The sequence below is a fragment of the Mirounga angustirostris genome, unplaced genomic scaffold (assembly GCF_029215605.1).
Source record: "Mirounga angustirostris isolate CCGP_5_RB_7025 unplaced genomic scaffold, mMirAng1.0.hap1 SCAF_2, whole genome shotgun sequence".
In the NCBI taxonomy this organism is placed as follows: Eukaryota; Metazoa; Chordata; class Mammalia; order Carnivora; family Phocidae; genus Mirounga; species Mirounga angustirostris.
The window spans coordinates 124,057,847-124,082,672 of record NW_026991710.1 but is presented as its reverse complement, the minus strand read 5'-3'; the positions used below and the strand labels follow the sequence as shown (position 1 = coordinate 124,082,672).

The 24,826-nt window shown below is 41.8% G+C and overlaps 1 protein-coding gene and 1 pseudogene across 8 annotated transcripts in view; both read right to left on the bottom strand.

Moving 5' to 3' along the window:
• Positions 1–24,826, bottom strand: part of ARHGAP10 (Rho GTPase activating protein 10) — a 316,951-nt gene that overhangs the window by 72,766 nt on the left and 219,359 nt on the right. For 2 of the 8 annotated variants that reach the window (XR_010409585.1, XR_010409584.1), the window contains exon 19: positions 20,531–20,562. The exons of 5 other annotated variants lie outside the window; for them this stretch is intronic. Coding sequence is in view for 1 of the 3 variants with exons in the window: in XM_054508716.2 (XP_054364691.1) it covers positions 2,666–2,860 (195 nt within the window). In the remaining 2 variants the exon portion in view is untranslated. Of the gene's footprint in view, positions 1–1,415; positions 2,861–20,530; positions 20,563–24,826 lie in introns of those variants that run through there. One more of the 8 variants, XM_054508716.2, reaches the window with a different exon arrangement.
• LOC129045973 (peptidyl-prolyl cis-trans isomerase NIMA-interacting 4-like) lies at positions 4,374–20,524 on the bottom strand (annotated as a pseudogene).

Sequence of the window (24,826 nt, the reverse complement as noted above, 5' to 3'; positions counted from 1 at the left end):
AAAGAAAACCAAAGCTGATGGCATCACAATGCCAGGCTTCAAGCTCTATTACAAAGCTGTAATCATCAAGACAGTATGGTACTGGCACAAAAACAGACACAAAGATCAATGGAACAGCAGAGAGAACCCAGAAATGGACTCTCAACTCTACAGTCAACTAATCTTTGACAAAGCAGACAAGAATATCCAATGGAAAAAAGACTCTTCAACAAATGGTGTTGGGAAAATTGGACAGCCACATGCAGAAGAATGAAACTGGACCATTTCCTTTCATCATACACAAAAACAGACTCAAAATGGATGAAAGACCTCAATGTGAGACAGGAATTCATCAAAATCCTAGAGAAGAATGCAGACAGCAACCTCTTTGACCTCGGCCACAGCAACTTCTTGCTAGACACGTCTCCAAAGGCAAAGGAAACAAAGGCAAAAATGAACTATTGGGACTTCATCAAGATAAAAAAAACTTTTGCACAGCAAAGGAAACAGTTGATAAAATCAAAAGACAACCTACGGAATGGGAGAAGATATCTGCAAATGTATTATCAGATAAAGCGATAATATCCCAATTCTATAAAGAACTTACTTATCAAACTCAAGACCCAAAGAACAAATAATCCAATCAAGAAATGGGCAGAAGACACAAACAGACATTTCTCCAAAGAAGACATCCAACTGGCCAACAGACACATGAAAACAGGACCTCTTTATATTTGTAAAAATTATTGGCATCCCAAAGAACAGTATGGATCTTTGTTTGTGTGGATTATGTCCACCGACATTCTTAGTGATAGAAATAAAAACCAAAATTAAAAAAAATGTTTAAGTGCATATTAGTTGATTAAAAATAATACATCCATTACATATCAACATATTTTATAAAAAAAATGGTTTTCCAAAACAAAAATAATTTAATGAGAGAAATGACATTGTTTTCCATTTTGAAAAATCTCTTCAATGTCAGATTTAAAAGAAGGCAGCTGGATTCTCATATCTGCTTCTGCATTCAATCTGTTTCCATATTGTGATGTCATATGACCTCTGGAAAACTCCTCTCTACAACTGTAAAAGAATGAGTGAGAAAGGCAATTATCATAAAAATAGGTATGACCTCGGAGACCCCTAAAAGGGTCCCAGGGAACCCCCATTCACACTTTGAGAAACCTTGTCTTGGATGCTAATAAACCTGATTAACAAAATTAAAAATACCATTTTCACCAGACACTGTTTAGAACTACATCAATACGGACAAAGACTCCTCAACCTTAGCACCCTTGACATTCTAGGTCTGATCATTCTTGTTGAAGGCACATCCTGTGCATGGTTAGCAACATCTCTGGCCTCTACCCACTAGATACCCATAGCAGCCCTACTCAGGTCTAACAATCAAAAATGTTTCCACACATTACCAAATGTTCCCTGGGGATTGAGATCCACCACTATGCCTCTAGAGAAATATTTCTACTGTTATGCCTCAGAGCTCAATATTTATTAACAATGGCTTGGTCTTCATAGACAGAGGACACAAAACTGGAGAGACAGTGAACAATTTCCTGAGCAAGAAGTGTGCCCAAGTAGCTTTCAGCAGGTTGGAAACAAACAGAGCAGGGTTCAAAAGAAAAAAACTATCAGGGCCATACTTGAACCCATGTAAAAACAGCCACACAAGTACAGTATGAGAACATATGCCTCAACCACAGCTGTGAGTAGTCAGTGTGAACAGTACGGCCAGGGTGAGGCCACCGTATGTTATGACTGGCAAGCCAAGGACATCTCCAACAGAATTAGTAGACAGAGAGTTCACCTAGAACAAGGAAGATGCTAATCCCAACTACATTCCTTATTGACTGGACCACACTAGAGCAATTCAATGCAATTCTGACAGTATCTACCCAGAGGTGGCATCAGATCCCACAGGTTAAGGGCTCAGTCCCAAGAGACTGCCTCCGCCACCCCCTGCTTCAGAAGCCAATTTTAAGACCAGGTGTTTACCTGGGTTTCTGACCGGCTATAAATCAGAGGTTCACATGATCCACGCCTGGGTTCAATTAATTTGCTAGAGCAGTTCACAGAACTCAGGAAACCTGTTTACTCACTAGATTACTGATTTATTACAACAGATACTCTAAAGGATATAAATCAACAGCCAGATGAAGAGATACATAGGGTAAGGTGCCAAACGAAGAAGTCTGTTCTCATGGAGTCTGGGATTCGCCACCATGACATGTGGGAAGCTTTCTGGCTCCCGAACTGGAAGCTCTCCAAAACCCTGTGCTTTCGGATTCATTATGAAGGCTTCATGACATAGGCATCATTGATTAAATCACTAGCCACTAGTGACTGATTCAACCTCCAGCCTCTCTCTTCAATCCCCAAATCAGGGGGTAGGGCTGAAAATTTCAATACTCTATTCACTGTAGGTTCCTCTGGCAAAGAGCTCCCATCCTTCAGTACTTTCCAAAAGTCACCTCATTTACATAAGCCCAGTTGTGGTAGAGAAAGCTTTTCAGGAATAATAAGACTCCCATTTTGGGCGCCTGGGTGGCTCAGTTGGTTAAGCAACTGCCTTCGGCTCAGGTCATGATCCTGGAGTCCCGGGATCGAGTCCCACATCGGGCTCCCTGCTCAGCAGGGAGTCTGCTTCTCCCTCTGACCCTCCTCCCTCTCATGCTCTCTGTCTCTCATTCTCTCTCTCTCTCTCAAATAAATAAATAAAATCTTTAAAAAAAAAAAAACAAAACTCCCATTTCACCTGAAGCGATTCAGGAACTGAGGACAAGAGACCAAATACAACAAAGATGTTCCCGTGGCTCTTATGGCTCAAGAAATTCCAAGGGTTCTGGGAACTGGGAGCCAGGAACTATGGACAAAGAGCAAATATATATATTACTTGCTATAGACCACAACACAATGTGACCAGGAAGGCCGGAAATTCAAAAGAAAGTCATGCAACTTATCAATCATCTAATTCTAAAAACACTATCGTGTGAAAGAGGGATTCATCTTGTATTTGGCCCAGAGATTAAAGCCAGGGCTAATGGCTTAATAATCTAAGAAGGCATATGTCAACTAAATATATGGGAAAAAAACCTTCTGAACTAATGAAGTTACATAACTCTCAGGCAGTAAATTTAGGAGATGAGGAGTTCCATGTCACCAAACTTTTACAAAGTCTTAACAAAGGTAAGACTAGGAGCGTTCCAAAAGAGGCTCCAACACTGCATGCAGGCTGGGCTTGAATAGTTGACCCATGAATCTGTGAATGAGAAAATATCTGCCCCTCCCCAAAAGACAGTCTCACTCGCCAAGCTATTTGAGCCAAGTGCCTGACTCCCTAATATAGAAACAAGCCTGTCAAGCTGACCTGTCACCCATTTCTGCCATACAGGGTAACCTTTCCCCAACCCCTGAGAAGTTCACACTGTTCCATGCTGAGACCTGAGCTCCCTTATTTCCTGCCACAAGTCAGCCATGCTCTGAGTGCTCATTCTGTCCCAGATGCACCATTAACATGACACGGGTGGCCCTGACTGTTACGGAGTAATCTCGTCTTACCATTCTTTCTATTCTGGTTTTCCCTTTGCAGTGGAAGAACATGTCAGATATTAATACACGAAAAGGCTTTGTAAACTGTTACCATTTCATAAATGCACTCATTACAGATAAAGTCATCCTTATGTGGCTCCTGAAATAGTGATCTTATAGTTCCACAGCCATGGATAGAGACATGTTCGTCGAAGAGCATGATGATTAACCCCCTTGGAGTTTCCTAAGAGTCATAGCACCTATAGGCATTTTAACCTTATTTTCCTATATCCTACTATGCAAAAATATGTTAAAAAAAAAACAACAGGAAAAAAACCATACAGGTACTGTAGTAGTAATACTGAGCACAGCTCCAAAAGAGGCCCCAGAGTCCCACTGATAAGTATAGTCTGTGTGTTGGGGAAGGATGGGAGGTGAGGGCAGGATAGGTCGAAATTTTAGGCAGCTGGTGAAAGCTGGCTAAAACTCTAAAACTGCTGTCAAATGGGGAGAATAAGATGAGATGCTAACTAATCACCTGCAGATCCTGCACTGTATTTTCCGTTTTTAGAATTATTATTGGATGAAAATATGCAGATAACGTGTTGCTCTTTAAATATGTAACCTTTAAAAATAGTCCCTTTTCTACCTAAAAGAACATTCATTCTTTGGGTGTTGAGTTTGATAAGTTCTTTATAGATTTTGGATACTTGCCCTTTATCTGATATGTCATTTGCAAATATCTTCTCCCATTCTTTCAGTTGTCTTTGGTTTTGTTGACTGTTTCCTTTGCTGTGCAAAAGCTTTTTATCTTGATGAAGTCCTAATAGTTCATTTTTGCCCTTCCAAGCCTCAATTTTTAACTATTCAACTGTTAACTGAATGCTTACTATGGAACATACAATGTTCTGGACATTGGAAATAAATAAGCACAAAGGCCCTGAGGGAGAAATGTGCCTGCCATGTTCCAGGAATGCCAAAGAGGCCAAGATGACTGCAGTCATGAGGGTATGAAAGAAAAGTTGGGTCAGTCAGTAGCAGGAGATTTTTTTAATTTAACTCAGAGTGAGACAGTACACACCAGTGTTTTAGGTATCATTCAGTTTCAGTGTGTCCATTTACTATGCTGTATAAGAAATTACCACAAACTCAAAGCCTAAAAACAACACATTTACTATTTGTTTTCTGATTCTTAATGTGTATAAGAAAGCTTTTATCTCACAGTTTCCAAGTGTCAGGAGTCCAGGCACATCTTAACTGGGTCCCTCTGCTCAGGTCCTCGACTCACAAGGCCATAATCAAAGTATCAGCCAGCTAGCATTACAGAGGCCGAACTGGGGATAAACCTGCTTCCTCCGCTCATTTGGGTTGTTGGCAGAATTCATTTCCTTGCAGTCATAGGACCGAGGGTTCTGACTTTTTGATGAACATGGGCTGGAGGCCCCCCTAGTTCCCTACCTTGTGGTCCTCTCTGAGGCAGTTCCCAACACAGCTATCTGCCTCTTCCAGGCCAACGAGAACCTCTATCTCCAGTCTGCTCCCATGGAGTCTTCTATAACAAAACCATCATGGGGAAAACATCCCATCCCCTCAGATTCTACTGGTGAGAGTCAAGCCACAGGTCCCACAGGCATCCTAGGGCCTAGACCACTGGGCCACCTTAGCGCGTGTCCACCACATTCAGTATCAGTGCTTATGAGTCTACTTCATTCTTGTTAACGGGCTGCTGAACATTTCTCCTTATGACCATCCCATAATTTATTTAACCCACTTCCCTGCCACTGGAGGCTGTTTCTGATTTTTGTCTTTCATACAATTTTATTTTCTCCCTTCAACCATAATAATATGATACCCAAATTTTGTCTTCACCGGAGGGTCTATAAACACAGGCTTATCCAGCCTGTTTACAGGCAAGGCAAATATTGCTTCTTGAAATGGCCCCACCATGAAACCTCCAGTCACCCAACCCAAGTCGCCCCTTGTCTGGCTTTATCTTCACTGTACTGTGTGGTCACTTCACTGAATCTCATTCCAGACTTTAACTTTTCCATAGCTTCCATGATTTTCCTATGATTTTCACACAGAATGTGTCTGACCTTCACTGCACTGCCACCACCTTTGGGACCCGGAGCCTTCTTGTCAGAACTGTCACTCCCAGAAGCTGCTCCCCCCTTCCCCCCTTTCCCGGAACCACTTTTTCCCTTGGGTGGCATCTTCGGAACTTGTGGCAGAGCCCCCAGCCTGTTTCTGATGTTTGCACTGAGAGGTACGGTAGATTTGCAGTAGCAGTAAATATGTTCTACATTTTTTTTTAATTTTTTTTTTTTTAAGATTTTATTTATTTGCAAGAGAGACAATGAGAGACAGAGAGCATGAGAAGGAGGGTCAGAGGGAGAAGCAGACTCCCCGCCGAGCAGGGAGCCCGATGCAGGACTCCAGGATCATGACCTGAGCTGAAGGCAGTCGCTTAACCGACTGAGCCACCCAGGCGCCCCTATGTTCTACATTTTTGCAAAATCTTGACACTTATCCATAGAGTACTTTGTAACAGAGAGATGGCTTCAAAGCAGGAGCACATTCTAAGCCTTGCTGGATGCTGCAAACCATCACAGGAAGTCTATTCCAGCTCACACACACTCATTTCCTCCTCCCAGAGACTTCTCTTGGCTCTCAGTGGAGCTTTCCAGCTTTCTTCAAATAGGTGTTCTTCATCTCTTCATTTAGACTTACGCACTGGTGATTTATCTCTTCTTGATTTAGGCTTACATTCAGGCAATTCATCTTTTCGGAAAACACTGATAATAGGGCCTGCTCTCCCACTGTTATCTTCTGATGTCTTGCGATATATAAGGAAGCTATCGATTTTGGTAATTACTTTTAATCCTTCATCCCAGTGAATCATTTTAGTGTATGTAAGAACTCTTCAATCTGCTCTCTTCTCTGCTCTTCAATCACACAATCTATGTGTACAATCACACCCATAAATAATGCAAACTTTCCCCCTTCCACTTTCCAAACTACCTCGTATTGCTTTCTCGCTTTTCTTGTCTAATAATTCCAGGACAATTGTTAATTAGTAACAGTGAGCCAAGTCACAATTTCAACATTCTAAGCATTTCATTAAAGAGAATACTAAAGGATTAAAATACACATTTTAGATCATTTTAAGTAAGTATCCACAATTTCTGCTTTACTAAAATATTTCCCTAAGAATTATGTAGATTTTGTCACATGCTTTTAGGCATCTGCTGTAAGATTTCCTCCTTTGACTTAATAATATATTATATTAATGTATTTCCTAATATTGAGCCACCCTTGTATTTCAGGGATGAAGTCAACTTAGGTTGAAATATTATACAAAGTACTGCTATTATTTGCTGATGTATTATTTAAGGGCTCTGCAAATTATGCTTAAGTAAAATTGATCTACAACTTTATATCTGACAGGCTTCAGCATTGGTGCCCTACCAGCGTCATAAAAAGAATTTGAAACTCTCCTCTATTATGGTGTGGGCCAGTTAAAACATTAACAGATTAAACGGTTTCTTCCAAGTTTAAAATTTACCTGTGAAAAGATCTGTGCCTGGTGCTTGTTGGGGGGATGGCAGCTCTTTTAAAGTTTTCTGTTTATTATTTCACTGATTTTATCCTGATTTTCAAAATTCTGTGCACTGTGTATCTATGGTTATTTCCACATTTGTTTCTATTTATATATGTGAGCCTTCTCTCCCACCCGTTCTTCTTTTTTTTTTTTAAGGTTTTATTTATTTATTTGACAGAGAGAGAGACAGCGAGAGCAGGAACACAAGCAGGGGGAGTGGGAGAGGGAGAAGCAAGCTTCCCGCCGAGCAGGGAGCCCAATGTGGGACTCGATCCCAGGACCCTGGGATCATGACCTGAGCCGAAGGCAGACGCTTAACGACTGAGCCACTCAGGCGCTCCCCACCCGTTCTTCTTGACTAGCTTAGCCAAGAAAATGTTTTATTTTATGCTCCCCACTCCACCAAAAATGTAAGAGGTTTTACAAAAAAACCTTTTTCTTTCCTAATTAATAATTTCATCTTTTATATTTCTTAATTTCTTCAAATTTGGGGGGAGGTGGGTGGAAGTGTAACTTATTTCATTCTTTCTCGCTTTGTTATCCATTTCCCTCAGGACGTAATTTCTGCATGATTCTTCAGGTTTTGATATTCTTGTTTTCACAATATTTTTCTAGGTATTCTCCAACTTTTTTATTTCTATTTTAATCCATGAATCATGAAAGTTTTTAAATTTCCAGATGACCAGGGACTTTTTTTTTTTTTTTTTTTTTTTTGCTTCTAATTTCCAGATTTAGAGGATTACAGATCAGGAAAAAAATTGTCTGTGTTATTTCTGCCTTTTGAAATTTGGGATTTTTCTTTGTAGCAAAAATAGATACTGAAAACCTATAAACACTGCTTTATTTTCTCCTACAGAGTTGCTGTAGGAAAATATGAGGCAACCAGATGTATCCTCCTAGTGGATTTTTTATTTTTCCTCAAAATCTAATAAATGCATCACAGTTTGTCCCTATACGGTTAATTCTGAAGAACTTAAAAGTCAGAATTGAGGTTTCCTGAAATTCAGTGAACGTTTTGAACAGATTATGGTCTCACTTTGATTCAGAAAATTATTTGTGCTCCATGCATTTTGTTCTATACTGCCGTGGTGACTTGTAACGGGTCATTTTTGCCTTCCACGTCTGCTTCTTTGACTTCTTTTACCTGTCCCTCTCCTTCCACTGACTGTGACTGTTTTATCAATAAGGGTAATTTAATTTTTGATTCTATTCCTTTTGATATGTTTTAATTTGTTCATTTGTTTTAAAATACATGTGTCAGTCTGTTTTCTGAGCTCTGCAAGTACCTTTAAAAAAAAATCAACAAACCGTAATTGATTCTTAGTCTCAGGAAACAAACTGAGGGTTGCTGGAGTGGAGAGGGGTGGGAGGGATGGGGTGGCTGGGTGATGGATATTGGGGAGGGTATGTGCTATGGTGAGCGCTGTTAATTGTGTAAAACTGATGAATCACAGACCTGTATCCCTGAAACAAGTAATACATTATATGTTAATAAATAAATAAATAAAGTGGGTAGGCTGTGAAAGAGAAATATCAAAAAAAAAAAACCATCTTCCTTAATCATTTTATTTTTTCAACTCCCATTTCATTAACTATTTAATTCTTCTACAGAGACAAATTTTAGTAAGTTCATTTCTTCTCTTCCTTAGATCAGTATTTCTTCCAAAACAGATTCTTCCACTACAGTTTACATTTTCTCCCCTCCTGCTGCAATACATTCATACAGACTCCACGCTGGATATTTTTGGTTGGTTGATTTCAATTCTACTTGTGTTCTAAATGGGCAGCTTTGTCAACACTTTATTCACACCACAACACCAGGGGTGAGACGTCCTTGAATCTCTTCCCATGTTGCGGGGGTCTATTTTCTTCTTCTACACACTACAGCTTTGCCTGCCCGGTGTTCTGTAGCTAGAGAATGGTGTGTTCGTCTGCTTGGGCTGCCACAACAGAACCCCACAGACTGGGTGGCTCGAACAACAAAAATCTATTTTCTCACAGTTCTGGAGACTGGGGATCCAAGATCAAGGTGCCAGCAGGGTCTGCTGCTCCCAAAGCCTCTCTCTTGGGCTTGTAGGTGGCTGCCTTCTTGCTGTGCCCTCACATGGCCTTTCCTCTGTGCATGCACATCCCTGGTGTCTTTTCCCTTTCTTATAAGGACAGCAGTCCTGTTGGATGGGGGCCTTATGACCTCGTTTAATCTTAATTCCATTTTTTAAAGACTGCCCCCATCTCCAAAATGCCCCTCCACTGGGGTCTAGGGCTTCAACATTTTGAGAGGACACAACCGGTCTACAACCAATGGGGATGGGGAGGACAAGGATGCAGCCAGGGCTGCACGCAACCTGGTCTTTCACCTCATCTCTGGTTTTGCCAAAATGCCCTTGTCTGTGTTCAGTCCCCCTGCCTGGGCTGCCCATAATTCCAGCAGAGGCCCTGGCCCTTCAGCCCCTGCCAGGAGTCTCTGTCCTCAGTGGCCGGTTTATCACCACTTCCTATCATTCTCCAGGCACAAGATGGACCAGGTAAGAGACATGAATTCTAGACACTCACGCCACAAGCTATCAGGGTGGGAAATGGCATTCCTCTCTCTACTCTTGGGGTTCATTTTTCCCATCTTCTTCTCCTACAAAAGCTTTTTTTTTTTTTTTTAATTTAGTTTTGATTCTGAGGTTTTCTTTGACTTTGCTTTTTGCTGGAGCTCACCACCCCTGGGATGTTTGTGAGAGTCCATGATATATCACACCCCACCTATTCTCCTTGCCCTGGTGGGAGAGCAGGGTGGTCAGGAGGAGCGTCTACCTTTGGGCAAGGTGCAAGTCTCACCCAAGGTTGACCAAACCATCTTATACTCCTCCCTCCAAAAAGGGATTTTGAGGATTACATATACAGCTGTTGGGTATCACATCTGTGGAAGGTTGAGTTAGGAGTAAAACAGATATGGTCCATGCCAATTTTTAAAAATGTTATTTGCTAGTCTCTAGCCTTTTCCTCCATTTGACTGACACCAAGGTGTTATTCTTTTCTCCTTTTAACCTATTTTTGGTTTATATTGTAAGATTTTGAGATCTGAGTTTGCTATCTTAAAGCATGTGTTTGAGGTATCTGTTTTAGATAAGAAATGGACAATAAATACTACTGGTAAAGACATAAGTAAAAGGTAACACACACCATCACATGTGGAAACCTGTAATTTGATAAACTTCTCTAGTTCCCTCACTCCCACGCTGTGTCAATGGGCCACATGTTTTTATTAAGTTATTTCAATATCACTCAAGTTTATTTCACCAAAGCAGGGGTTCCTAACTGAGATTTCTTACAGACTTTGGTATTACTGTATACCCTCAAATCATCTGTAAATGGTATATATGCATTTGTATTTTTTCTTTTTAGAAAATGAGATTGTTATCTTTCATCAGATTCTCAAAGAAGTATGAAACACAAAAATTGGTTAGGAACCAGTGACCTACAGTAACGAGCAGGAAAGCTGCCAAGAATGGAAAATAACGGAGAATTAGAAACCATTTACAAGAGTTTGGATTCATCCAAATAATAAAGTCAAGTGAAAGAGTTTTCTTTTAAGTTACATGGAATTTGGACAAAGCCCACAGGACTTCCAAAAAAGTTCAACCACAGGTTGTTTGTGACCCTGGGCATTGCAGGTAACCCGGTCCTACAGAAACTGTGGAAAAAAAGGAGTAGACACAAGAAACAATTATCATTCCGAGGACCCTTCCATATCAATCCATCAGTAAGTACAGCTTACTCTGAGCTTATTAGCACATTAAGCGCAAATGACCTAATTCCTTCATTAAATTTTGAAAATGATGACTAATCCTCTTAGTGGTCATGTCCCGCATTTCATCTAAACAGAAATGACATTCTAGAGAAATCAAGGGTTTAAAGGCTTTCCTGGAGAAAGAATGTCTCCACTTCCACTTACTGCTGAGTTAGGGAAAGAGAAACAACTACCTTAAAAAAGGGCATAGCCTATAAATAGATTCTATTCTCAGTATACAAAGCAAGCAAAGTTGATTCAGCAACAAATTAAAGAGAACAGGAGGCAGATACTGAGAATCCTATACTCAAGATTATGATCCAGATTTCGTGTGAGTTTCTGAAGTACACTGTTTCTTTATGTGAATATATACAGCACTGCTATCATTTACAAATGATTGTAAATCTTCCTCAAAACCTATTAGTTCAACCACTCTAGAGGTTTGGTTTGGCACAATCTACAGTCTGCAGCCCATGTGCACTTTTGGTAATTAAGAATAAGTAATAATGATGACAAACAACACACCAGCTGTGCAGATTAATAAGAACTGTCTTGTGCACACAACCAGGCACTGGCATGTGTGGCTCAAGCAACTATATAAAGCTCATGACTTTATGAAATCAAATATAGAGATTTCCGTTCTTACTCCTACACCTTCCAACAGAGACATACGTAAGCACATTTGCACAATTTAAACTTGGAGCTATCCATGTAGTAATATTGACTGAAACACTATGCATCATTGAAGCTTAAAAAGAAAAAAATATGGTCTTGTTTTTCTTGGGACAGTAGAAAGACCACAAAGAATTTTCTAACTGTGTGGCTTAACTGCCTGAAATCCTTTTTGGAACGAGGCAGACTGTCAATAAAGCAAGCTGTGTGACCTTGGGTAAGTTAATTTCAACTCTCCAAGCTTCCGTTTCTTGCATTAGTCCATAAACTGCGGAGAAAACAAAACTACCTAAAAGAAAACAAACAAACAAACATACATACAACTAATACTACCTACCCTCTCAGGGTTGGCTGGTTGACTCGTGGGTCGTATGAATGAGAGCTGGCCAGCGCCTGGAACATCAGGTGCTCAAGAAGGCCTTAGTGCCGGCCTTCTGCCCTATGCAGACTAAATGCTTAGGAAAAGGAATTTTGAATTTTATAATTATGTCCACTAGATCTCCTCCAGACCTAGCTCACTGCTGCGAATGGAATGGGTAAACACCTTCTGAAGAAACAACTGAGTTGATTCACAAAGGAATGCCTAGTACAGTAAGTCTTCAAAGTATAGAAATGATCTTAAACTGGCTTTGGACAAAGAAAGCTACTGGCTTCTTGTAGGTCCAAACTCCAAACATGTAATCCTCGGGCCAGGTTACTAGCTCTCTACCACTATGTCAGAGTTTGTTACACACTGGACTTCCAGAAAGCAGATGTGTTGTTTTTTTTTTTTCCCTTAATCTTTTGTGCCTGTCCATGCAGTACAAGGCATGAAGGAGCGGCTTAATAGATGTTTGGTGAATGAATTAGTAAGTGCGTAAAAGAAATGATGCCAACACCACGTATTAGTTCATTTAACTTCTATCATGAATAATTTGAGATATATATACAAGTAAAAAATAATATAAGAAATTCCTATGTGCACATCCCTTAACTACAATAATCATTAACTGATGGCCAGCTTAATTCATCGATATCCCTAGATTATTTTGAGGCAGATTCCAGACTTAGTACAAATGTTTAAGAAGCTTTAATTAGATTCTACTTAAAGTAAATTCTAGACTAGTCTAGTAGACTCTAGAATTCTAGACACTTGTATCTCTACAGTAACAAGAAACACACAATACTACGTAAAGAACAATAGAAGTCATTGCTATCTGGTCAAGAGAGGAGCTGTGATACAAACAAAAGGAAATCAAACCCTTCCCCTAACTCACTACCGGTTAGACAGTAATGGTAGTTAAAAAAAAAAAAAAAAAAAAGAGAGAGAGAGAGAGAGACAATAATTCTACAAATATCTGCATGAGGAAAAATAATGACTTGGGAGGAGGAACACAGTGCTAATATTGGATGACAAGCTCATCTAACAAATCCTCATCTAAGGCTATAGGGGTTTTTTTAACCTTTTTTACCTTTTAAATAAAAAGATTTTTTAGAGAAAAATCCAGAAGATTAAATAGCAGAGGGTGCAGATCTGAGGAGGGTCAGCATCAGCCAGACACTACAAAGCTCAGGCCAAGATGAAGAGGGGGGTTTTGACCAGATGCCAAGGAGGGAAGGCAAGACAGACATGGCAGCACCTTGATCCTTGAGAAAATGTGGGGCCCCCAATGACAGCACTCAATAGAGCTGAAGGGTGAGAACAGAAATAAAGCTGACAAAACTGATTCCTGCCCTTTGGGGTCATACTCAAGGAGAAATCAACCAACCGGAAAGTTAAGACAAGGAGGGCTTTTAAGGGACTTTTCATCCTGTGCCAAATTAGTCCAGTGACATCAGGCTGCATGGCTTGAAATTTACTTGACCTGCACTGACCACATTTGTGTCAATTCCCAAGCTCCTCAATAAAGTTAATCCTGTACTTCCTAATAGGGCTGCCAACACACACTTCCCCGACAGCATGGAGAAGACACTTCCAAAGCACAAGAGAAAAGGCTCTAAATCCCAAAGACGGAGAACAACCTTGCAAGAGAGATCGTAACTCATGGTCACCCCTGCCCTCAAGCTCCTCACCCCAGCAGTTAGAAGATGCCCAGTATGTAGAAGAGAATAAACACAGCAGGCCTAAGATGGGCATCCTTAGAAAGGCCTGCTTGCAAAGTTGGCCCCTGGTTGGTGTCTGGGAACTAGGCTGGTAAACAGGTCTTTAAACTGATAGAAAACATTCCCTTTAAAGTTAGGATGGCCCATCATGCCTAAACTGTTTGTACATAAATGTGCATATGTGGGGGTTATTGTGAAACACCTGCTTTCTGTCTGGGAGTCTGGAATTCTGGTATTTGGAGGGCAAAGGATGCCTATGGGACTACCTCCCAATAGGCACTGGTCTCCAATGGGCTTTCCTGAATGGAAGTATCAAACACATGTTGCTATATTTTCAGGGCTGGGGGAAGAGTCTGCTTTGTGTGACCTCTCCTGGGAGGAAAGAGCATAAGCAAAACAACATGTGGATTCCTCCAGATTCCACCCGGGTTGTCTTCTTCTCTGTGTGTCCTTACTACATTGCTGTGATGAATCTAGCTGTGAGTACAACTTTACCCCCTTCCAGCACATCCCCCTTCCAGCACATCCCCAAACATGGGGGTGGTCTTGAGGACCCCAGACAGAGCCAGGGAAGCAGGTACTACACTTGCTGGGAAGACTTCTATTTGGAGGATATTACATAGTGGCCGGCTTCATCAAGTAGACATTTTATCTACTCTGACTTTTAGCTAGTGGAAATTGGAGAACTTGTGGAAGCCTAGCAGAAATAGAACTGCCATGCCCCACTGTGCATGAGCTGAAACTGCCAACCCTTAATTTAGCCATTTTCCAGCTACCATTCATTAGTCAAAACACTTAGGTAGGACACTGGTTTTGCCATGCTAAAGATGCAGGAGCTAAAATACTAGCACATGGTCAGCTCTTGGTTATCACTAAGTGCAGCAGTGGTGTTTCCCAATGGTTTTAATTTCAGGGCAATTCAGAGGAGTTCAAATGAGACAACAAGGTTGCACTGTGAAAACCTGGTGAGGACAGAGGTGCCTTCTTGAGTCTGCCCCGAAGTCAGTTTCCTTCTGCTTCCCACTCAGGCAGAAGTCTGAATATCAGCACATCTCAAAATAATGGAAAATGGCTGCCTTTCATTATTTAAGGACAATGCCTTTCAGCGTGGGCTCATTCTTTCCATGGCCAAACTGAGCCATCAGTATTTTAATAAAGGGTTTCCTTGGTGGCTGTCCCGGGTAAGGAACAGAAACAATGAAGTGTCACTGACAAAATAAAGCTAAAGTCTGATATGAGTGACATCTTTATCTGTCCCCCTCCCAGCTTCTGAGCAGAAACATGGAATAAGTCAACAGCAAAAGACAAGAAAGGCTGAGCCTGAAGACATGTTCCAGACCCTAACTTCTCATGGATATATATGGCAGCTCTTGGTTTCCCCATGGTTCTAGGTTCTTAACCTCAAATTCCTAAAAGTGCATCTTCTGTGTATATATAATACTATTTTCTGGGAACAGGACCCAAAGCTTTCATTAAATTTTCAAACTGGGTCCTAATGTAATAAAACTTCAAAACTATTGCTCAAGCAGAGGAAGAGTACGTCAGATGCAAGAGTATACGTTAAAATGCTACATGACTGAGTGGCAGACCAGAGGCCCACCCCGCCAGAAGATGTGTGAGAATGCAGCGGGGGATGAAATGGGTATATCAAGTTGGAGACCAACAGCTGGGAACAAAATTACCTCGGAAAAAAAAAAAGAAATTACATTAGCGTTAAGAGAAAAGTCACTTCTGATTTAAATACTGGTCTGAGAAAACTGAAGAAGAAAGTTAAGGAAGTGCTAGTTAAAATCATGGGAATAAAGCAACAGGTTCAGATTTGGGTGACCTCAAAATGCCAGTTTCCACCTAAAACTCTGTTGACTGGACCCACTTGATCTGTTTCCATAAGGACTGGGCCGAAGTAGTAGCCAGCCTTAAGGATATGCTGGAGCTACCTGATGGCACCAAAATATAAACTGAGTTAAATCAAAGTCGATGAATAAATCATGTATCTGTAAATTTATCAAATCGCAGGTACAGTGCGTTGTGAATTTTCTCACAGGGTCCAAAGATGGTTTCATTGCAACCAAAATAGTACTAAACTGACAGAAATAAAAAGGGATTCATTAAAAGGAATCAGCAGGAAGTAGGAAGAACTGGAACTCAAGAGTCACCTGAGGCCATCGAGAGCTGGCCAACAACTCTCCATTTCTCACCTCTGCACCCTCTTCTAATGAGATTCCCCATCCTTCCCAGTGGTCTGCCTTCTCCGCTGGGCACCTGACCCATCACCAGGGTTCCTTCAGCCTCAAGCCCAGGGGCAATCTTAGAGTAACTGGCTGAGTTTCTCCCTCTCCCAATTCCAAATCTCTAGGGGAGAGAACCTGACTCAGCCCAGACTCCAGTGAGACTCCTCTTGAGCATCTAACCAGCTCCCACCAGCAGATCTAGATTCAAGTGGCACCACGTCTTAGAAACCTACGGGAGGGATGAGTTCCACAGTAAGCAGTTCTCAGAGGCACGGAGCTGTCTGCCAGGACCTATTTGGACTAAATGACTATGGGGCAGTACAGATGAGGGGGACCAGAGAGAGGTAAAAGGGGAAGAGATGGAGTTCAGTCTAGAAAAATACCCTTCTCCCTGCCCTGCTTATCTACATAGTAGCAGGCCATCTTGCCAGGACAAGAAAGGGAAAAGAAAAAGAAAAAAAAAACTTTCTCTGCAAGCATCCTAGTCCGATGCAAGTGGCCATATTATCATTACATAGACTTCAACAGCATACATACTTCATTAATAAAATACTTCTATCGGTAATTCTAAAGTTTTTGCTAAAAGCAGGTAGCCTATTCGCGATAGTCTGACTTAAAGTTTAGAAAAATCAGTTCTTTACATATTATTGAAATGATACTTCATGTTTATATTTTCCCACTTGCACTATTTGGTGTACTTTGGATTTCTGAAAATTTATTTGAGACATTGAAACATTCTATTTTTAGTAATTTTGTTCAATCTACATATACTCCAGGTCTGCTGTTTCTAAGGATCAGAATGTAGTTGTCCAGTCTATTAGCCAGGGACCACACAGACAGAGCCTTCCATGTAAAGCCACTGAGAACAGACAGAGCAGCAGTATAGACTAGGGTTTAACGGTCCCACCTCCAGAGCCAGACTGTCCTGGGTTTAAATCCCAGCACTGCCATTTACCAGCTGAGTGACCTTGGGCAAATTCTTGCCCAAAGCCCCAGTTTCCTCATTTGTAAAATGAGGATGATGGTATCTACCTCACAGAGCTGTTGAGCAGGGCATTAGATGAGATTATGATGTAAAATACTTAACAGTGTGAGCACTTAATAAATATTGGGCTTTCTATTATTATATGTTAATTATCCTGATGGTGATGAACACAAGGAGAGAGATGATGAGCAGAGCTTCTTAGCTGAGTTTCTGGCAAAAGTGAGCTGGGAGGCCTGACACAACCTGCTGACACCAGAGAGAGGGCATCTCAGAAGCAGGCTGCCTGTCACACATGACACGGCAAATGGAGGGCGATCTGAGGGGAGGAAAGATGGCCAGTTGAGAGCAGTTGGCCTTCTTCCCATTGCCTGATGGGTACAATGATCACATAAACCCCTTGGTTCTCTCAAAATACAAACAAGTCAGCATTAAAAAGAAATAAGCTATCAAACGATTGAAAGACACAGAAGAACCTTAAATATATATTACCAAGTGAAAGAAGTCAGTCTGAAAGGCTACCTACCATATGATTCCAATTACATGGCATTCTGGAAAAAGCAAAACTATGGAGAGAGTAAAAAGACCAGTGAGTGGTGTACCTGGGAAGTGGGGGCGGGGGGCAGGCAAGGAAAGAAATGAACAGGCAGAACATGGGATTTTTAGGACTGTGAAAATATGCTGCTATTATAATGATGAATATATGTTATAACACATTTGGCCAAACCCATAGAAACTACACCACCAAGAGGGAACCAAAGAAACTCTGGACTTGGGACAATAATGACATGTCCGTGTAGGTTCAACTGTACCAAATGTACCACTCTGATGGGAGGATGTTGATAATGGGGAGGCTCTGCATGTGGGGGGGGGGGCGGGGAGCAGGGAATATATGGGAAATCTCTGCAATTCCCTCTCAATTTTGTTGTAAACTAACACCGCGGGGAAAAAAAAATGAAGTCTTTTAAAAATACAAATGAGTCATTAAAGTTGTTTAATATAAAACTGTGTCTATTTATACACACATTATCTGACAGTGACAGTGTAAGGTTAAGGGATAGGCTTTGGAGACAGACTGGGTTCAAATCTCAGCTTGGCCACTTTCTAGGACTATGACCTTGAGCAAGTTACTGAGCCTCCCTGAGCCTCGTCTTCCTCACGTGTGCAACAGCAGTGAGATGAGTTTCTCCTGTGGACCAGCTCAGCTCATCTCTGCAACTACTCTGCTGAGGAGGTACTTTCATTATTTCTCTTTTGCAGAGGAGGAAACCGCCACTGAGAGTCAACAGGGTGGCGAGATCACACAGAAGTCACATAAGGTGGTGGAGCTGAGATGCCAACCCAAGGAATTTCACTTTAGAGCTCACTGTGCTACACTATATGATCCTATCTATAGAGTATTTCAGTAAAATGCCATATAAGGAGATAAGCCTTGTGCCCACCACATAATCATCCCTCTGTCAATATTGGCTATTATAATTATTATTGTTCTCAATTATATATTGAAAGATGCGGAAGAGATAGCTCTGAAAGTTTTTTTATTTTATAAAAGAAAATAAAAATGGGCACAACCATGCAAAGAGTCAAGCCCATAAACACTCCACACTATCCTGTCCCCCAAGGAAAGGCATCCGACGGTACCTTCTGCATTGCTCACCTACCCATTCCCCACCACCCCCACCCCTCACTCCCAGATTCTTATTTTCCCTTCTAAGAACTCTTGGTGCTGCTCATAAAAGAGAGATGAACAAAAAGATCGTATTCCTCATCATCCTTAGTTCCACAAATACTAATTAAGTGCCAAGTTCCAAGCCCAGAGCTCTGCTCTGAGGACCTGTCTTCGCGGCTCTACATCTCCAGGGACCTTGGCAGAGAATTTCTGAGTGGGCCAGGCCTCCTAGGCCTGCTCACTTTCTCCAACTCCTCAATCCTCATTTCCAACATGAACACATTCTCATTATGAAAAATATTATGAAGTTCTTCCTCCTATTCTATCAAAAACTCGCCTCCTAGCAGGTTCTGCTCGCTTGTACTGACTATGCTTTCTTAGATAACAGAGAATAAATCTACCCACCCCCTTTCTGTATTGCAGCTCTTAGATTTTGTTGAGACAGCCCCAGTGCTTTGTCTATCCTGGACACTAAAATGCTGCAGAATGAAAGGACCTTGTCTCTCAAATTTTCTCTTATCAAACCACACTAGTACCATGGGAAAATGTTACCTACCCTCTCCAGAGCACACTACGGCACAGAGAATGGACTTCCTGTAGCATAGCTAAATGCAGACAGCAGAACTGGGAAGACAATGTCATTATTTTCTGACTCTCCTTTGAGGAAGGAGGAAGGCAGACAGAAAGTTTTCTGTGGTTTTAAAGCCTCTTTTTAAACACTCCAGAGAATGCAAGGCCCTACTGGGGGGGGGGGGGGGAGACCTAACAGTAAAGTAAGTCTCCATGGCTATGCCAAAGATGGCCAAAGATGGCCAACATTCAAGAAAAACTGGGAGAAGGGAAAAAGCCACCCCCCTGCAATTTGTCAACTATTCTTGCCATGGGGTTTTGACTTCTACACTGAACCATCACTACTCAGGCAAACAAAAAGCTTCTAGAAACTCTGGAGTTTTATCATTGTTGCTGTTGTTTCAGATACTTATTTTTCTCTCACATGAAAACTGGTGCTGCTTAGCAACCCAGTGCCAGCAAAGCTAAATCAAGAAGCATTTTAAGCTGCATTTTTTTTTTTAAAGAAATTTCTTGTTCCTACTGAATGACAGGCGCGCTGGAAGACTTAAAGGTTCTTTGCACCTCAAGGAAAATGGTTTGCATACTACCCACTGGGGCCTCTTTTACCAGAGACCAACCAGCAGAACAGAGCTAGGAGGTGCTTTGTCTCTGCAACTATAGGAGTCAGGAAGCAGGCTGCCCCAAACTTAACCCGGTCCACGTGTGGCTGCTGCCGGACTGCGGGTTGAGACTGACTAGGGAATCCATGCCACCACTGGGCCTGGGGGCAGGGACACCTTCTTTTAGCTCTTGGCAAAGACAGGGGTGTAGGTGAGAAAGTGGGATCCAAGGTCAACAAGAGGAATGCAGCGTGTCATTGGATACTCTGCACTTGTGCGTGTGATTTAATATTCTGATTGTGTCGCACACCTGAGAGGAAACGGGTATGCCCTTCTCATCTCGACTCTTCTGTGACTGGAGGGGCACTGGCTCTTCAAGGATTTTGCAACCTATGTTACAGGGAGGGTTACGGAAGAAACCTCAGAATGGGAACACAACATCAGCCTTTTCCACAAAGCCTGAGCATCACAGATGGCCTCCATTTTCTCACCAGGAAAAATGAGACACAGACTGCCAGAGTACCTGTTTCAAAGACAACATTGTTTATTTTGACAAAGTTTTAAGAATCCTGACCAAGGAAAAGTTTTATGGAAGTAAAATGTGATTATCTCTTGGCACCCTGTGGTCCACAGAAACGGTGATATTTAAAGGCTAACACCAGAAAACAACTTCATGCCCCACTGACCACCACAGAACCCGTGAACATCAAGGCAAACTTAAGCATCACACAAAGCTGAAAGCAACCAGAGCACCATATCTGGCCGATCACACTGAAAATCCAATTATAATCCTTAACAAGATAAATATACAGGCATACCTTAAAGATATTGCGGGTTTGGTTCCAAACCACTGCAACGAAATGAGCATTGAAATAAAGTGAGTCCAATGAATTTTCTGGTTTCCCAGTGCATACATGAGCTATGTTTACACTGTACTGCAGGCTATTAAGTGTGCAGTTGCATTATGTCTAAAAAAAAAAGTACATACATTAAAAAATACTTTATTGCTAAAAAATGCTAACCATTATCTGCGCTTTCGGCAAGTTGTAATCACTGATCACAGATCACCACCACAAATATAATCATGAAAAAGTCTGAAATATTTCAAGAATGACCAAAACATGAAATGTGACAGAGACACAAAGTAAAATGGCGCCGATAGACTTGCCCCATGCACAGTTGCCACAAAACTTTGACTTGTAAAGAACACAGTATCTACGAAGGGTAATAAAGCAAAAGGCAATAAAATAAGGCACGCCTATAATCTGGATTAAAATTATATATATTATGGGGGCGCCTGGGTGGCTCAGTTGGTTAAGCAACTGCCTTCGGCTCACGTCATGATCCTGGAGTCCCGGGATCGAGTCCCACATCGGGCTCCCTGCTCAGCGAGGAGCCTGCTTCTCCCTCTGACCCTCCCCCCTCTCATGTGCTCTCTCTCTCATTCTCTCTCTCTCAAATAAATAAATAAAATCTTTAAAAAAATAAATAAATAAAATAAAATTATATATATTATGTAAAGTGATTTGGTTAAGGTAACCTTATATATCTTACTTTACATGAACTGCCAATTTAAGTATTAACATGAAATAAGATGGATAATAAAAGAAAACCACACTGATATTAATGTTTTCTTTGATGATTCTCAAAGGCTCTTCATAATCTTCAAGGGCCCTCAGGGACTTGGGGAGAGACTAGGAGAGGGTCACATTATAAACACAAATTCCTTTTAGGACACTACAAATGTATAACATAGCAGAATGGGCTCCATTTCAACAAACTCTATTAACTCCCAGGAGGGTTCTTTCCATCCCTAAGTTCCTCTAAAGAGCCCCCAATCCCAGAAATTAGCTAACCGAAAACTAGAATTGAAATTGATTGGCAAACTGTATACACATCAGGTGCTAGCAGTCCTACCCTACTCTTTCCCTCCCCTGTCCTGTCTGCTCTGCCTTTTCCTCCCGTATGTTCTGTCATGTGGGAAAAATACAACATAGGTCTGCACTTGTTAGCACCCATTCCCCAACGCTCACTCATTGAAGTCGACTTCAGCTCTTGCTCTCGACATTTTACTCTTGGGAGTAAATACTCGTGCTCTCCCATAGTGCCAGCATCCAGCATCACTGACAAGGCCCCTGACAATCCTAACACTGAAACTTGCCTGGGTTTCTTCTGGCTCCTGTTGTCATAGGAAAATCTTGGTGTTTCTCAAGGATATTGCTCTTAACCTTCTCCTAGTGATGAGAAGCAAAGGTTTGGGGGTCAAACAACCCTTAGTTCAAACCCAAGCCTCGCCACTCACCAGCAGTGTGCCCATAAACAAGCTAATCTCTCACCCTTCAGCTTTCTCCCATGGTGTAAAGGGACAATATATGTAATAAGAGTTCTGTATACATAAGGATACTATTACATATGCATGCAATAGGCACTTTATATGTTTTACTTTATATATTTAAGTATCTGTATCTATTTTATCTATTTTAAGTAACTGTATCTATTTTACATACACGCATGTAAACACTAGGGTTACAGGAGGTTAAGTACCCCATGTAGTAGACCGAAAGCATATAGCACAGTGAGCACACTCTCCTATGCCAATATCATGCCTTTTTATCTTATCTTCTACCTCCTACCACTAAATTCTCTCACAAATTTGAGCCCCACATCTGTTTGTTAGACATCCAGACAGCTAAAATTCAGCACGTTAAAAACTGAACTCTTGGGGCGCCTGGGTGGCTCAGTCGTTAAGCGTCTGCCTTCGGCTCGGGTCATGATCCCAGGGTCCTGGGATCGAGCCCCACATTGGGCTCCCTGCTTGGCGAGAAGGCTGCTTCTCCCTCTCCTACTCCCCCTGCTTGTGTTCCCTCTCTCGCTGTGTCTCTCTCTGTCAAATAAATAAAAAAAAAAATCTTAAAAAAAAAAAAAAAAAACTGAACTCTTGCCCCAAACCCATTTTTCCCCTATTTTTATTAATGACCCTAATATTCTCCCAGGTCTGGGTCCTCATTTGTGACCTACTGACCATCATTCCTAACACATTGCTTTGAGACGGCCCACCGATCCAGTCCCTGGACTGTGTCCACCAAGCCTTGGGAGATGAAGCCTGCTCCCCTTGAACTCCCACTCTCACTACCATGTCCTCAGCCACGTGACCTCTTACCTGTTATTCTTCCACCTTCTGTTTGCTAACCTGATGCCAGATTAAACTTCCTGAAGCAGTTTACCTAAAAACCATGAGAGGCCCTGGTTATCCAAATGAAATCCAAAAGTCCTAGGGTGGCATTCCCAACCTCCTTACACCTGGCCCAAATCTCTTTCCAACCACATCTCATGCCCCTCACAATTGTTCCAACAGAAGCTGCATTCCCAGACGCACACATATTCTCGGGGCTTCTCTTAATTACATGACCTCCCCATACCTGAAATGTCCTCTTAAAACATCTCCACCTGCTCAAACTCCATTCTAAAACCTATTAAAACCACCTAGTCAGGAAACGTTCTAGAATCCTCACAGTTGGACATAAATTCTCCTCTGAAGTTTCAGCAGTTTTCTCTGCATCTCTCTGAGAGTACTCTTCTCCACTGCATCTTGCAATTACTGGTGGACAGATCCTTCCCCTGCCAGACTCTTCCTCCAAATCTCACATCACATCTGACTCCAAGCAGGCGCTCACCACAAACACACTGCATTAATCCATAAGAATTATACTTTGTCAAGAACAAAACTTATGGGGTTCCTGAGTGGCTCAGTTGGTTAAGCATCTGCCTTCAGCTCAGGTCATGATCCCAGGGTCCTGGGATCGAGCCCCACGTCGGGCTCCCTGCTCGGTGGGAAGCCTGCTTCTCCCTTTCCTTTTGCCCCACCCTCTCCCTGCCATACTCAGGCTCTCCCTCTCTCTCTCAAATAAATAAGTAAAATCTTTAAGAAAGAAAACTTATGTAAAACTGATAAATTATAAGGCACAATCCCAACTTGAAAATCTGTGGGAATTTTGCACCCTTTTCCACCTGGGAACTGCAATTTTCTGGCTTGCACGGGAAGAAAGACCTTGATAATATTTTTGGCCTGTAAACGCTTCTTTTAAAACAACATCTTAATGTATTGTGTGGGAATGAGGCCAAAACATGTGGATTAAGTTTCCTATAGAGTACATATGGGTTTTATGAAAACAGCAAAAGGCTAGGATAAAATGTGATCTCCGAGGCAGATTAACTTCGGTCTTTTTCTAACTCTAAAATTAATCCAGAGCTTTCTTGCTTTAATTATATGCTGAAAGTTTCCTCTTTTGCTTTAGTGACGTTCCTGGTCAGAGTCAACATTTTTCACATTCCCAGGATGAAAAAATAAGTAACTGAGGAAAAGAAAGGGCATTCCTTCTATTGTCACTTTCCCCTCCATCGGTTCTCCTTCATAGACACTACGTAGGCCTCTTCATTCCCTCTCTCATTGCGCCTATTTGCCCCCCTATTTATTATAACTCTTTCCCCCCCCAGAAGACTCTTCTTTTTAACCCTCTATCCTCCTTCCTCTCTCTTTCTCATTTTGTTCTCAAACATAGTTACTAAGAGGAACCACATCCCTCCCTCACCACATTCAAGTCAAACACAAGATCTTTGGGTGGTAAACGTGGATCAGTTGCCAAGGAAACCTCAGGCTCCTATGGGTACATGCGTCCACGTGAAGTTTTCTGCACAACCACCCTTGTCAGCGGAAATATCCTTCCTCATAGCAGAGCCTAGACTCTGAAGTGAAGTCCAGCTGAGCAGGAACAAAGAGCCGGGAGTGAAAGTGGACAAGGATGAAATCGGAGAGAAAAGAAGAGGAAATAGGGAAATTAAGTTCTCAGAAATATGAACTAATCCAAGCTAACAGCTCTCCACCCCCACCCTGTGCTTCCAAACTAAACCCACGCACTCAGTGAAGAATCTGAAACTCAGTATCCCACCTGCCCCCTTCTTAATAGGAAGTCAGTGCTTCAATTCACATTGGCTACGCCTTCACAGCATTATCTAGCGTAGCCACAGAAAGGCAGAGCGGAAAAGTGAAAACCCTCTCCTTAGCTCTATGGAGCTTAATCTCTGAGAGTGGGTCCAGTGTCATCTGCCATCACTAT